Source organism: Nothoprocta perdicaria, unplaced genomic scaffold (assembly GCF_003342845.1).
Source record: "Nothoprocta perdicaria isolate Ctin4 unplaced genomic scaffold, notPer1 scaffold_316, whole genome shotgun sequence".
Classification (NCBI taxonomy): Eukaryota; Metazoa; Chordata; class Aves; order Tinamiformes; family Tinamidae; genus Nothoprocta; species Nothoprocta perdicaria.
The window spans coordinates 186,071-202,555 of record NW_020455551.1 but is presented as its reverse complement, the minus strand read 5'-3'; the positions used below and the strand labels follow the sequence as shown (position 1 = coordinate 202,555).

At 41.7% G+C, this 16,485-nt stretch overlaps 1 protein-coding gene across 1 annotated transcript in view; it reads right to left on the bottom strand.

Annotated features, from left to right (window-relative positions):
• Positions 1 to 269: 269 nt before the first annotated feature.
• The window catches only part of HTR2A (5-hydroxytryptamine receptor 2A), a 28,471-nt gene continuing 12,255 nt past the window's right edge, over positions 270 to 16,485 (bottom strand). The window contains exon 3 of the mRNA XM_026042869.1: positions 270 to 1,123. Coding sequence (XP_025898654.1) covers positions 324 to 1,123 — 800 coding nt within the window. The 3' untranslated portion in view covers positions 270 to 323. The remainder of the gene's footprint in view (positions 1,124 to 16,485) is intronic.

The window sequence follows — 16,485 nt, the reverse complement described above, 5'->3', positions numbered from 1 at the left end:
ATAGATTTCTTCACAGCCCATGTTGTAATACCAGAAATTGCATTTTTTCTTTAAGAAATATATCCTTTAGAATATTAAAAAAATAAGTTTAATAAAGCCTGTGCTTAAAACAGCCAAAGTACTGTATGAAAAAAAATTGCACATTTGATACCATTTCAACCCTGCTTTTCATCAACAGGATGAGATGAGGCGCGTGTGATGCTATCAGATGGTCTCTTGATCAGGGCTAATTTTCCTAAGCTACCAGAGCCTCTCACAGCAAGGTGAAGTTTTCAGCACAGACACTCTGGTTTGTCTTGGCAGCTGCCACCAGGCTAGCAGAGTCACACACAGCTAACCTTTTCATTCCCTGGGCTGGTGCTTCCCTTTGAGGTACCATCTAAGTGACGAATTCCGATTGTAACCGTCGAATAATCCTTAGCCATCATCTTTGCCTCCTTTTTCAAGCTCTTCATCTGTGCTAGCTGGAGCTGGCTGGAATTATATGCAAGTGCTGGGATAGTGTTCACCAAGATCAACTGGAAAGGTTTCTTCTCCTCCTTGTAGCGACACTGAATGTAACGAGAGAAAGCTGAGCGGTAGGTTTTATTGAACAGTGTGTACACGAGTGGGTTGACAGCCGAAGAAAGGTAGCCAATCCAGACAAACACATTAAGTAGTCCTCCAATGACTTCTTCATTGCATGACTCCTTGCAAATTACATCCATCACATTGGTGATGAAAAATGGGCACCACATCACAACAAACAGAAAGAAGACGATACCAAGAACCTTGGAAGCCTTCTGCTCGTTGCTGATGGATTGCATTGTTCTCCTGCCAGAAATCCCCACATCTCTGTTCAGAGACCGCTGGAAGAGTTTCTCTGAAGACAGGGAACTCTGAGGGAGGAAGCTGAATGAAGTAAACTTGGTCTTTGCGCCGAGGTCATTCACACATAAGGTAGCCTCCTTCTGCAGTGACTTGATAGTTAAAAAATAGGTGACTACCATGATGGTTAGAGGTATGAAGAATGCCACAAAAGAGCCTATTAGAACAAAATTCTCGTCTGCAAGTAGGCAGCTGCCGTTCTTAAACACTTTGGAATCATCTTGTAGGCCGAAGACAGGTACAGGCATGGAGACACCTGAGGGTAGAGAAAGTGAACATTAAAGATAGCAACAATAAGTTCCACTTCCAGCCTCCAAGGAAAAAAAAGCAAAAACAAAGTGATCTGTGAGCTGTACACAGATCATTTCACAAAGAATGAACAATGAGTAGTTCATTGTAGGACATAATCTAAAACCAAGTGTTACAGACAAGATTGATAGACTTCTCAAAGCAAGCTGAAATTGCAAAGTCAATGATAATACTGTATCTCGTATTTCATTAGCAATATGATGTTAATTCTATTTTATGGGACTTATGGGATGTTAATTCCATTTTTTACTGGGACTACAGTAAGAAAGGATGCTCTGTGATGTTTTGTGAACTAAGTTGTGATTTGCTGGATTCTGCTGGGCATTTGTAAACAGCTGAATCATTTCATTCCCAGCAAAGAAGGGTAGGGGAAAAGCAGCACTGAGGTCACTAAAGGGGTGGTGCAATTGTTTTAATCCAAATCCCCTCTGTCCTTCAGAAAAATTCAGCCACAGATGGAATATATTTCCATTGAAGTGCCACGTAATACCCAATAGAAGCAGAAGTTCAAGTTCTCATGTCCTTGGTTCTTGACCCCACTTGTAATGATCTCCAGAATTCCTCCTTGCTCCCTGCCACTTTGGCAGTGGCTTCTATTGGTTGTTGTCAAGATGACATCTTTTTTTTTTCTCAAATTGGCTCTTAACTGTTAAAAGTGGCCTTTGTTTTTCATTAGAAGATTTAAAGTGTTTTGGGTAATGATTTCTGACTAGTCTGAAATATCGAGCTATTCTAAGAGGAAAGAAATATTTTTAGCAGGTCTGACAGTGATCTTCCACTGGATGTTTTTCTTTTCCATAGAGTTGACACAGTCTAAATGCAAAACAAAACAAAACAAACAAACAAAAGCTTTCAATGGAAACATGGAAAAGATGGGGCCAAATTAAACCTGTGAGACACCTTATGAGACAGCCTGAAATTCAGTTCACCCCCCAGGACAACGAATGTCCCTTTCCAGTGCTGACAACTGATACAGGCTGCCCCCTTAATGCACGACTCCCAAGTTACGCATCCACGACTCCACGATTCCCAAGGCACAGCAGCACTGCAGACTGTATCTTCCTTGGAGCACATCCTATGTTCTCGCGTGGTCGTGTTCAGCGGGTGAGCTGATAAAAGTGCATTCACCTTGGAGCGCTCCACCTGATTCAAACCCACTCAGTGGTTTCCTCTCATGACATGAGGGTGATGTTCTGCCCTGCCCTATCCCCTTTGTGCCTAACAAGTCATTCTTGCTTAGGGCATGAATTCTGAAACTCATCCTCTCAACGCCAGCACTCTCCTGGCACCTACCCTCTCCCTCACCTCCCTTTTCTTCCTCCCACTCCAGTGCTTAAAGCATAGGCTCTCTCTTCATTTCACACATGTGCCGTGCCCAGCATAAGAGCACCCAGTTCTGGAGAGGGGCTCTTAGAGTCCAGACACACAGTACAAATCAGTAGTAATAATAGCAACAATAATACTAAGTTAATATATTTTTTTCAAATGTTTCATTCTTGTGGTGCTTCCAAAGCCTTGGCAAGGTTCTTTGTTTTTCTAACAACACTGTAGCTTATTTTATCCTCACAGCTCTGAATTGAGTCATTGTAAAGCCCTGGGCCAGTTACAAGAGCACCATCCTTATCTGCCCAGGGCAGAAGCCAATGGATGTAGCCTGTGGTTCTGCTCTTTCTATTTCTGTTCCAAGGCTGCACAAGCCTGAATACATGAACTTAGAGTAGGAAAAGCCAGCGTGTGAGGTGCAAAATCATGCGGTGTGGCAGCTCCTGGGTCAAGCTGACAGAAACCCCCAGCGACTGTAGGCTCTGAGTCAATCTGCCTGACGGCGCAGGGGTTGACGTCAACTGAAAGAGCTGCGTTGTCCAGCCAAGGCTGGATAATTGGAGATGACAGCAGATGCTGAACATTTCCAGGCAACTGGGAACTCTTTGAATTTCCTTTTCTCTTGTGGGTGAGTGGAAGGAATATTGGAGGTACTCAGTACCTCCCAGCATTTGGCTTCAGCTACATGGAAAGACAGCACTAGGCAGAGCAATACCACAAGTTTGCTGTCCGGTTCTGCCCTGTATAGATAAACCAGCGCTGTTTTTTCCCTTCATTCAAGGACCTAGTGTGAGCTGCAGAGATAAAATGAACAATGGTAATGACAGAGTAAAAAGATGCCTTTCACTGCTACAGACCTTGTCGTTCAGCTGCACCAGGAGTCATGAGAGGAAAAGAACATTGGGAAGATGAAAATTTTAGCATAATTGTGAGCTTTTGCAAGTAAAAAGCACAAGTCAATTACAGCTCCTCACTGAACACAGGGGCAGCAGTTCTCCATCTGTTTTGTTTTGTTGTTGACAACTTCTGGAGAACTGACATCTTAAATCCAGGTTTCTGGCTTTAAAAAGTGATGAAATGGAAATGAGCTGCAGTTCGCAGCTAGAATTTTCACATCTACTTGTGACTCCTTTAACAAGTGCAGAAGCTCTTGTCATACATGTTTTTCTGAATGACCATTCAAGACACCAAGTCTCCTATGTCTACAACCTGAAGGTAGATGGCCTGTATACAGCTTCAATATACCAGAGATATCACAGCTTGATAACAGAGAACACTGGTAACTGTTTTGTGTATGTCTATGCTCAGTTTGTGTATGTCCCTGTTGAGCTTATGGAGAAGCTCCATCAACTGATGCTGTGGTGTTCCTGCTGGCATGAACAAGCCTCCAGACTAAGTCTCCCTTTTGGAGGGAGGTGATCGTCCCTCTATACACAGCCCTAGAAAGGCCACATCTGGAGTACTGTGTCCAGTTTTGGGCTCTCCAGTACAGGAGGGATGTGGAGCTGCTGGAGAAAGTCCAGCTCAGGGCTACGAGGCCCTATGAGCAAAGGCTGAGGGAGCTGGGCCTGTTCAGCCTGGAGAAGAGAAGGCTGAGGGGGGATCTAATCAATGCATAGAACAAGAGAAAATGACCACAAATTAAATTACCAAAAGTTCCACAGGAACTTAAGGAAAAATTTATTGACAGTGAGGGTGACAGAGTCCTGGAACAGGTTGGCAAGAGAGGTTGTGGAATGTCCTTCTCTGGAGATCTTAAAAACCCACTTGGATGCTGCCCTGTGCCCCGTGCTTTAGGTGACCTTGCATGGGCAGGGAGGGTTGCACTAGATGATCTCTAAAGATTCCTTCCAACCTCAATGATTCTATTATTCTATTATTCTGTGATTTTCTTACCTCAACTAAGACTAAACTTATTTTAGGAAAAGGAAAAGGAAAAGGAAAAGGAAAAGGAAAAGGAAAAGGAAAAGGAAAAGGAAAAGGAAAAGGAAAAGGAAAAGGAAAAGGAAAAGGAAAAGGAAAAGGAAAAGGAAAAGGAAAAGGAAAAGGAAAAGGAAAAGGAAAAGGAAAAGGAAAAGGAAAAGAAGAAACTCACCCATATGTTAGTTAGATTTAGGTAAGACGAAACTTATACTCTAGACAGAGTCTAGAGTACATCTAAGCAGTACTCATGCATTCACTGGTACATTGAAAATGTGTGCTGATGCAGCATGTGTTTAGCCTCATATTAAAATATTAAAGTAATATTTAAAATAAAGGAGTTGACAAAGGCTGCATTAAAAATAACCATCCTCCTTTACCCCACCGTAGAGGAACAGCCTGAGCAAACAGATAGGCAGCATCACACTTCCCTAAAGCACCATAAATTCAGGCTACAACGAAACAAGTGTCAAGGAGATCCCAGAACTGAGATCAGCTGTCTTGTGGGTCACAGCAGTGAGCAACCCCCTGCTGATCAAGGACATTAGAGCACTGTGCCTGCAGGAGAGGGTCTCAGAGCATGCTCGAGAGCCCTGTACATCCCAGCCTGTCGTCAGCATCCAGCCAAGATGCTGCAGGGTATGTGGCTTTGCTGAAAATCCCCATATTCTGTAGGGGAATATGTTGCAGCCTTTAGTGGAGGCTGCATTTCAGCCTGTATTTCAGGATCTGGCCAGTGGGTTTGTATGCAATACTTATCCCATATGGTCCTTCAAGACCAGTTGTATGTAATGACCACCATATGTCATGGTGGATGGGATGGGCTTATTGCACATCTATACTGCCCTTAAGCTGCATGCATCAGTTTGCATTAATGGCTAGTGTAAGGTCAGAACTTTCCTCAGATCACTTCTTACCCTCACCTAAAGTCCTGGCTTGCATGTGGATTTGCACCATGTGAACTTGAGGGGGGTTCATGCTTGATGACTGGAGCATGCTTGGCTTGCTATGTTCATGGTATAAATATTTCTAAATTTTCCAGGTACCATATTTTGGTCAGGCAGCTTAATGATACTTTTCTATTAGCACCAGGTAGATCCAAATAGAATTGAGAAGCCAAGTGACTTTCAGAGCAAAATCATTACTTTGTCTTCAGAAAAACATGACTGTTACTATAGATCGCAGCACACAAGTGCTGACATTTTCCTTGAGCAAGAGTCCAGTAAAATCAATAGAAGTGTTCCTATTAATTGCCATGTAATACAGACTGGGCCTAAATTGGGTAACCAGATTCCATGTTAAGTGAATATTCCACAGAAACAAGCCACATGAAGCTGACTTACATTCATCACAGCTTGGCAGTGACCCAGTGGTTGACATGAGTAAACTATTAGCTTTTTATCATGTTTTATAGCTGTGCATTATCCGTATCCATGTCCAGAGAAGAAAATCAGATTCACAGAGAAGGCTTGTTCACTGCTACAGGATAAAGAGAAGCAGGTATTTGAGAAATGGATTGTGTGCAAATACTGGATGTGGGGGACAGAGCCTGGAAGGGCTACTGCAGAAGAACTATTCCACATACTTCCATGTAGTACTTCCCACACTACTCAAAAACTCAGTGTCACTCTGGAAAATATCCTGGTATTTTCTGAGTGCTTTTCAGCTTCCAAAGCCAAAAAGATGAGGCACAGGGAAGCAGTCAGCACAAAACGGGAACTTCCAGTCAAGCACTGAGGGTGCTTCAGCTACTGCATTTCCAGTTGACACTCACACTTATACCACCACATTTTCCCTGCCAGACAAATTCTAAATATTGTGTTCCTCCAGTATGTACAGTGATTTATTTATATAGCTTGATTTATACACAGGTGGCTGTTTCAAACTCTGAGCACTTCTAATAGACCACAAACCAGATCCCAAATAATAAAGATCAGTGATAAATCCTGCATTAAGCCTCCACCGTATGGGCACAGTTTCAGAATGACGGAGTGCTCTTGGAGGCCCCAAAGGTTCAGAACTAAAGCAATCACATCCTTCATATGTTTCTTCCGCACAAAGGTGAAAGGCCTGGCAATACTGACAAAGGTTGATTTAATGGCACGCATTGCTGGCTGGCAAATCTTCAGGGATACACAGCAGCCATAAAATCATTTTAACTGGAGAGGTAAACTGGGTTTGTGGCTGCCTTGAGATGCTGAGGCTATTGATGAATCACAGCCAGAATTTATGACATGCCTCGAAGACTGACAAATTTGAGCTATTTGGGATCAAGAAAAGGAGGGAGTAAACTGGTGAAGTCAAGGTTCCTTACAGGAAATCCTCTTCGAAGCAGAACTGGTAAGTCATGTGCGTTCACCCTAGATTAAATTGATTTGATGAACACAAATGAGAACTACTATTTACCTTAAAGAATGTCCTAGGGATAAAAAATACTTTTAAAAATGTCTTTACAGTTAATCAACAAAATTCATCATCTTTTCTCTCTTTCACATGAAGAATATTTTCCTTATCACTCTCTGTATGCCAAGTTTACTTCTTCTTGTCAAAGATGCACACACATCTTGCTTTCTTGCAAACTCTATCTTGGAACATTTTGTTTGATCACGTATATTCTATTAAATACTACTGAGAAGCAAAACTGCTTTACACTTAAATTTGTATAGGAAGACTTGGCTCCTAGCCAGATTATTATATGATTTTTGAAAAGTCTTTGTTTCTGGCAGCTCTTTTTTTTTTTTTTTTTTTTTTTTTTTTTTTTGGGTGCTTTATTTAGTCTAGTAGAAGATAATCTCAATTNTTTTTTTTTTTTTTTTTTTTTTTTTTTTAGAGTGCTTTATTTAGTCTAGTAGAAGATAATCTCAATTCTTTTTATGTGAGAATATTGCACATATTGTAAATGTAATAATATCATGTCCTAAATAGTCTATTATCACTTTAAAAAACAAAATCAGAGAAGTTGCCGTGGCTGCCTGATACATTTGTCATTTTTAGTCACAGACCTGAAGCCTGTTTCTTCCCAGTGCAGAGATCTCTCTTCACAAGTTAATCTGCAGGACTGTAATAGTAACTTCACAGCATTACAGAAGAGTTGAGGTCAGAAGGGACTTTGGAGATCATTTAGTCCAACCTCCTGCCCCAGCAGGGACACACAGAGCACAGGGCACGGGGCAGCATCCAGGTGGGTTTGGAAGATCTCCAGAGATGGAGGCTGCAAAACCTCTCTGGACAACCTGCTCCAGTGCTCTGTCAAAACCTTCACAAGAAGGTTTTTCCTTGTGTTCACATGGAGTTTCTTTTGCTTCAGTTTGTGGCCATTGCCACTTGTCCTGCCTCTGGCCAGCACTGAAAATAGACTGGGCCCATCCTCTTGACACCTTCCCGTCAGATAATTGTATGCCCTGATGAGAGTTTATTGGCTTCTCATGGTTATCTTAGATCAAAAGACATGGTTACCCACCCTGGGTGGTAGGATTATCCAGTCACTGAGGAGACTTTATAAATACAAAATTATAAATCTTTATATAAAGATTTATAAATGCCCTAAAGAAACTAGTTTTGAGAAAGGATTTAGGCACTGGGATTTCAGATTACAACACCCATGTCTGCAGCAAAGCCTAGGACTGAGCAAGGTGAAATACAGACTCATGCTAACAAGCCAAAGTTTGTTAGTTTAGTGCCTGCAGAGGTTTACCTACATGGGCTCCCTTGCCTCCTGCAGGTTGCAGTCAATGGAAGGTCTCCAAGAGGCCTTGATGAATAAAATTGGCGAGTGTCCAGTGATTTATAAGCAAAGGGATTTTCTGAGGCACTTCAAGCCTCCCAACTGTCCACATTTGGGTGTGTGAGCAATGCAAATGTAACACTGGCCAACACTGTGAAGCAGGAGGAGGAGAGAAGGCAGCTGGTGTCCACATAGGAACTGAAGAGCCTCCCTTCTTATCTGAGGACCTTGCTTTTGAGATGACATGTACACTTGAATTCCAGTTGCTTGTTTGTTTGTGTATGTTTATATCTTGAGGCACTGAACTTTTCCCGAGTAAAGAAGAAGCACCAAACTAACTGATAAATGAATTTGTACGTAGTTTGATGATAGGATAAAGCAGTGCATCTCACATGCCTGGATCCACAGGCATGTGGAAAATCCACAGATTTTCCACGGATTCAATGGATCTCCCTTTAGCTCTCCATGATTAGATGTCACCATCTGATTCTGAATATTCTGAGCCCTAGCCCAATACTTGATGAGTATGTCAATGTTTAGATAAAAACGTAAATCCTTTTGCCTTGTACTGCTCACTTTGCTCACTGCTCACTGTAAATCCATACAAGAAGAGGGAGACAAGAAGGCCTCTGGGCTAGGTTACATCAGGCACCAGGCTAATATTTCTCATTAGCACTTACTCAGCCGAGCTGGCCTCACTTCTTCCTCACTGTAACGGGGCTGAAGAGGAGAGAAGGGCTCATGACCTTAGGTACATTTTAAAATAGAGTGTGAAATATAAAGAGGAATAAAATAGTGTGGCTGCTCTACACCTATTTGTCTCAGAGGCGCCTGGATGCCGCAAGATGTCATGTTAAAAAGAAGCAGGGCTGAGAATAAGCGCTGGTTTCATTCACATGGCCACATGTGCACATATATGCTGGAAGAAGGTTGCTGATTTTAAATATTTGAGCCATGAGCTGCACTTTTGGGAGCAGGAGCCATCAGTAAGGTTTTCCCTGCTAACATCTGGGTGGAGATATTTCTAATGTAACCATATTGTAATTATTGTTACCACCCTGTGATTTATTTGCAGTATCATTTACAATAGCAATTTACTTGAGGTCTGATCTTTGAGGAGATTGTGACCTGAGTCTGGAAAAAAAATAAAGAGTATTGAGGTCTCTAGGTAAACATGAAAAGGAGGACAAGGAACTGGCTTGTTTAGGGGGAGGCTGCCTTGAAGGCCATGAAGTCCATGGCAGCTAGGATAGCCATCCTGCCGTCAGGAAGGAGCTAAGCTTAATATGTCCCCTAGGAGATATAGTATAATGATGGCTATGCAGTTATTTCATCCATGATGATTGGAAGAGATTAGAAGCAACTAAGCTTGAGATAAAGAACTGAGTATGTAGCTTGAACATTTTCAAGATCACAGAATCACAGAATCACAGAATCACAGAATGGTTAAGGGAAGAGACCTCTAGAGATCATCTAGTGCAACCCTCTGCTCCAGCAGGGACACCCAGAGCACGGGGCACAGGGCGGCATCCAGGCGGGTTTGGGAGATCTCCAGAGAAGGAGACTCCACAGCCTCCCTGGGCAGCCCATTCCAGGGCTCTGTCACCCTCACTGGAAAGAAGTTCTTCCTCACGTGGAGATGGAACTGCCTGGGTTTCAACTTATACCCATTTCCCCTTGTCCTGCCACTGGCGACCACTAAGAAGAGCTTGGCCCCTTCCTCCCTACATTTTCCCTTCACATATTTATACATGTTAATCAGATCCCCTCTCAGTCTTCCCTTCTCCAAGCTGAACAGGCCCAACTCATTCAGTCTCTCCTCATACGAGAGATGTTCCAGTTCCTTAATCATCTTTATTGCTCTCCGCTGGACCCTCTCTAGGAGCTCCACGTCCCTCTTATACTGGGGAGCCCAGAACTGCCCCCAATACTACAGGTGTGGTCTCACCAGAGCTGAGGAGAGGGGCAGGATCCCCTCCCTTGACCTGCTGGCAACATCCTCCTGATGCAGCCAGGATCCCATTGGCCTTCTTGGCCACGAGGGCACACTGCTCACTCATGGTTAACTTGGTGTCAACCAGGACTCCCAGGTCCCTCTCCGTGGAGCAGCTCTCCAGCAGGTCGACCCCTAATCTGTCCTGGTGCCTGGGGTTATTCCTCCCCAGGTGCAGGACACTGCACTTATCCTTATTGAACCTCATGAGGTTCCTCTCTGCCCAACTCACCAGCTTGTCCAGGTCCCTCTGGATGGCAGCACAGCTCTCCGGAGTGTCAGCCACTCCATCCAGCTTGGTGTCATCTGCAAACTTGCTCACAGGGCCCTCTGTGCCCTCGTCCAACTCATTGATGAACAGGATGAACAGCACTGGGCCCAGTACTGACCCCTGGGGGACATCAGGCCATGTGTCTAGTCCACAGTGCCGGAGCTTTCCTATAAGGATATTATGGGAGACAGTGTTCGAAGCCTTGCTGCAATCAAGGCAAACAACATCCACGGCTGTCCCATCATCCATCCAGCCAGTTGTCCCATCATAGAAGACTACCAGGCTTCAGTGAATGAAGGCTATCAGGTTCATCAGACGTGACTTCCCCTTCATGAATCCATGCTGTCTACTCCTGATCACCTTCTCTTCCTTGACATGTATTAGCAAGTATTCTAGTATTAGCAAGATTATCCAGAGTTGTTGTAGGTCTCCAACCTAGCTCTCAGAAGGAAAAGGTGCTACTCGTTCTTACTGAAAGCTTCTTGATGGAAAAAAAAGGCATTTCTTTGCTCAGCAAAATGCAGCAGAGCAAGTCAAACATCCTTTTATTTCTGTGTACTCAGTTAATATTATTTAATTTGTATTGGTGTTTTTAAATTCCTTGTAGCACTGATTTAATTTCTACTTGAGGGAAGTTACAAATTTGTAGTAATCACAGCCTTAGGTAAAATATGTTGCAATTTCAAAATGAAAATAACATCTAAATGGGATAAACTCTAGCTATTTGTGGTATTTCTCTTGTTTTAGCAAATGATCCTTTTATCTTCCACATCAGGTGGCTTCCTGCAGTATGCACTGTTCAGGCCCCTAGGAGAATAGATTTGGGTATAATTGTGCTTCAAGAGAGAAAGAAACACAATACATTTATATCTGGATCTTCCCAGATCACATATTATTGGTCTGACTTTCTAGCTGTAAAGCTCCTGAAGGCTCCTCAGGGTTGACTTGTTATATGTTATACAGACCAAGTACCCAATGCTGTTTTATGAAAAAAAAAAAAATACCAGCAATTAACTTCAAATTATGGATAGTTCTTACATATTTCAGTGTTATAAACCAATAGTGCAGTGGCTTCTGGAGCAGTTTAAATGTCAAGATCCTCTGCCCTCCCAGTTTTCACATTTCTGGGCTTTTAATTACTATTTTGTATGATTTGTTAAATGCTAGTAACTTGCTTAACTGTGGCTTAATCCTCTACTGAACTGAATAGAAATTTCCTGTCTGCAATTTCTCCAGCAGAAATCTCATTGTGTAGCCCTCAGGTTTAACAGGAGGCTGAAAATAGCTATTACATACCTTGTTTCAGAATTGTTTTTCTTAGTGATAATTTGGAGACTGATGGACACACACAACCAGCCCCATCATTCTTCTGGACTTTGTAGACCATGGGCTGAGGCATGTTGTTTTTCCCTGCCTGCTGCTTACCCGGGGCCTGGCTCTGCACCTCACAGGTATCTGCCCGCTCTGCTGCGTCTGTATCCCATGTTATTCTGTATAACTGCCTCTTCCCTCCTTGCTTCATTCTGTGGTTGCTTGAGAAGGTTGCTGATTAACTGAAGATCAACTTTTTAAGAGTTATACAAGGGGATTTCACCAATGGCTGGGCAGTTATTGGGGCAGATGTCCCACCACAGTGTGTAATTTGGAAGGAAAACCAGGATGTGAAGCAGATTACTAACCTGTACTGGTCTGTATGTAACACCTCAGGATACAATATTTCATGCTTTTCTGCCTACGCAATGGGTAATGCCCTTCCCATTGATTGAATAGCCCTTTTTTCCCCAAAATCAACTTCAACCCTAGTCACATTCTGAACATATCAGTGTTAACGAGCCCATAAAAAGGCAAAATATTCCATCTACCCATATTTCCCATTTGTGTGTTGCTATGTAGGGGCTCTGGCATTATCTCTAAGTTTATCTTTCTGCTAGATGTCATAAACCAGCTTTAAAATGAAAAATAAACACATGAATTACTACAAGAAATGGCAATGCTGCATGCTGAAAAGACCTGCTCATGTCCTGCAGTGGTTTGCTGGGGAAGGGTTGCTTCACCCTGAGAACACTGAACTTAAAACTTCCAGGCACACTGGTGTAAGGAGAAAGCTATGCTGCTTACCTGATGCAGCAGACACATAAAACAACACACTATTTAAGTAGGTTGACTCAAAGTTCAGCTCAGCTTATGATCCTGGCAGTAGCTGTCAGTTTGACATTTCGAAATTCAGATCAAATGAAAAATCATAATGAGAGTTATTTACTGCCAAAAGGGAACAAAACTTCCTTGGGGTATAACTGACTTGCAGCATAAATGCTGGGCTGAATGCTATGAGATATGCAGCTCCAGCGTGGATCAGTTGGAAACCAGAGCCTTTATCCCGATGCCTCTCGACCTGCTTTCAGGAAGTTATGGGAGTTTGACAGGTTGGTTTCCATCAATGACTCTAGAGGACTTGATAAAAATTAGCTGACAAGCATTTCTAAATTTGCTGTAGGTAATTAGGAATATATTGCCTCAGCTCTCACAAAACCAAGGACTTTTGCTGGCTGGAGTGTGTTCAGCTTAGAAACAGTGCCAACAGCATGGGCCAGGAAGTGCATGGGGAAAGGTAATTACAGCCTGAATGCTTGATTGCAATGTTCATGTTAATCGGGCTAAATTAATGAATTTCATTTAAAAGTAGAACTGCTACAATACATTTCTCTTTTTTAAAAAAGAGAAATGTTAGAAAATGTGGCTTCAGTGTAGAACCTGGCTTTAATAAAGTTTAATTCTTTAAAATACATAGAAAGCTGTGAAAATGTTCTATACATTTTATAAATGACTTAAAATTTCTTTGTTCTAGACATTATTTCTTAATGCACTACAGTGCTCCTTAACAGCACAATTTTTAATTTATAAGGTGATTAAGTGTAATTTCAGTGTAGAGCTGACAGGTCCCAACATGATGCCTTGTGGATTTTCTTTTCTGCTCATTTATATTGCATGTAGCTTCTGCTACACAGAAATCCCAGCTACTCTGATTACAAATACCCAAGTCATTTCTCGGTCAATATTGGATCCCCTTTTGGGTAAATACCATTGCAGAGATCTGCTGAAAAGAAAATCAGAGCAGGGCTGTGAACGTGTCCTTCCTACATCTTGCAATCCTGCTCTCAGCAATTTCTGCAGCCAGACTGTCCTGCAGTGGGACCTAGGCTTGTCCTTCCCACTCCAGGGATGCCCGTTCTGAATTCCCACACATAATGCACTTTCTGTCAGACACACAACCGCCCAAATAGCATAGAGAAGGATGCATAACTTACAGTGGACTTACTTTGTACTGTATCTGCCTTGCCTTTTTCCTTACACTACACTTATTCTGAAGTATCCTACAAAGAGAGACTTGCTGATTATAGGTATTATTGCAAACCGAGAATAGTTACTTATCCATTCAAAGACTCCTGATTATAGGTACAGTCTAACCCTATTGTACTTAAAGGTTGTTTGCCAGTAGTTTCAATGTGAAGAAGAACATGGTACCTGAGGTCTCCAAAGCAAAGGAAATTAAAAAAAAAAAAAAAAAAAAAGAAGACAATGAGCAAATTCTCCGATCAGTTCCTTGATTGAGCAGGTTCCTTCCTCAATTTAAGCTATACTATTAACATAAATAGCTCTACAGTTTAAAAGCTTCCCCTTAAAAACAAAGCAAAGCAGAAAGAAAAGCCACATGTTAATGTTGGGACCAGTCCTTGTTCCTATTTTCAACTATAAAGGAGAATGTTTCTTGCAAAAGAGGATCATGTAGAATGTGAGTGTGCCCTTTGCAAAGGTAAAAGAAACCATCTCCTACAGATAATCAAGTAATTACATGGGCATTTTTTTTAATGCTCAAAGGAGCAATAGTGACTGGATCACTTTTGAAAATTTCATATTTTCAAAGTAGAAAAATAAAGAAATATCATAAAAACTCATAGGGCCAAACTTTCAGATCGGACACAGTTAGCAACCTGGCAGACTTCTGCACAGGAGAGAATTTATTCTACAAGCGTATATGTTTTGTCAGATACCAAATAATTATTATGTAGAGTTTTTATGGTGTTTCTTTATTTTCTTATTATTCACTATCACTCCTTTGAGCATTAAAAAAAGAAAAAAAAGAAAAAAAAAGCATCAGGTCAATAGCGCCTCCTTTTTAGATATTGAAGAAAGCATAAAAAAGTCCAAAATGCAAGCTATTTTAACCTACATGCTTATGAGAGGGAGATATCTGTGGTAAACTGTTAATATGGTGGATGAAATATGTTTGCTCTTCTGGAAAGAACAAATCAAGCAGAGGATCCTGATGCATGGGAAATGGGGGAATAATTTATATCAACAAGCAAAGCAATTATATATGTCTCTGTCTTATGCAGACCAACTCGGAAATTTGCATCACAGCATTTAGTAATGCTAACTTCTCTGAGACGGCTTGCAAATGAAGTGCTTGCTAACTAATTATTTGTCAATTCTGGTGGGGTCGTTAGTGAGGAAAGGAACTCTCTGCTGGCGTAACTACTGCTGACTAGTGAGCTTCGGATCGTGCCTCTATAAAATAATACAATAACAAAGATCCTCGCTCTGTGAGATGCTGTTGAAACTAATATTGTACTAAGATTATTTTTTTTTTGTCTTAAACAATTTTTGGCAATGTCTCTGGCATTTTATTTTTATGGTGGCATCTACGTCCATGTATGGGCAGTCCCAAGGGATCGTTCAAACACAAAACATACACTTTTTGCCCTTGAGATCCTCCTCCTGAAAAGAGGGAAGCTCTCTGGGAAATGCTTTCATAAGTATGTTAAAAATTTGAAATGTTAACTAAGGGAATGATGAACAGTGCTAAGAATGTAAAGCCAAGTTTCTAGCGAAAAACTAGAAGAAATGGAAGCAAAGGCAATGATTCTAAGAATGTATATTAGCAGATATTTCAAGATTGGCTCCAGCACTTTCAAATTTAAGTGCATGCCTTCAAATCCTTGCTATGGGAAAACAGCACTGTGTGTAGTTGTTTGCAATTTTACATATTTTAGCAATACATTCCATTTTATAAGTGGCCTTTTCCTAAGCCAATTCTCCCTACATTAGACTTGAATGATTTGGTAAGATGTAAGCAATCCATACGGAAAAAGTGAAGGAAGAGGTGGATCCCATCGTGCAGTCTCTTGGCTATTTGTGCCTTTGAAAATAGTAAAATAATTTCCAAATGAAGGCTGTCCTGTACAGAGCTAAGTGGCTGCTGAACCAAAGAAGGTCCAAGCTGTTGGCCAGCCACAACCTGGACACTGTGATAGTTGTGCTCGCCACATCTTTGCTGCTCCCTGGCCCTCCTGACCCTGCAGGACAGCTAGACGTCAGCAGAGGAGAAAATGTAACCCTCTGTGTCAGCATAAAAACTTCCCATTGATGAATTTTCAGAAGGATAAGTTGCACTTGGCTTGTTTCATACACCTTCAGGTCACATTTTTTTTGCTCTGTACTTTGGAGGATGCTGCTTTGCATGCTGCAGTAGCTGAATTTTTGAAGTTTCTAAAGCAAAGGCAAAATTATGGAGAGATATGTTGTGGGTGATACTGCACTAGGTTGTCCAGCTTTACTTTGGACTTTCTTCTGCATGAAAAGCATTGAATAAATCCAAGTTAGTGGCTGGGGAGAGCAGAGACTGCCTGAAGGCAATGAGCAGATGTGTAGGCTGAGCGAGAAATGATAAGAGAAGAGAAAACTCAGCTAAGAGGATTGGGCTTCATCAAACTTTCCATGACTTAGACCATTAACAGAGGAATAGAGGGAAATAATGACTGAGGAATGATATATATGAGGGCTTAGCATTCATGACTTTAACTGCTTTATGCATCTCTTTTTGAGGATTTTTGAAGGAGGGAACGCTGCATTTTTGGCTTGTTACAGAGCAGTATATTTGTTAGGCCCACTTTGAACTCAAAAGTGCTTTTCCTGTAGTTTTCAGCTTAGTCTTTACTTACAATTCTATAGATTTTAGCTAAATGCTATTGAATAAATTCAGCTGTAATTTTCCTAGGGAGGGAAAATGCTTGGGTTTTT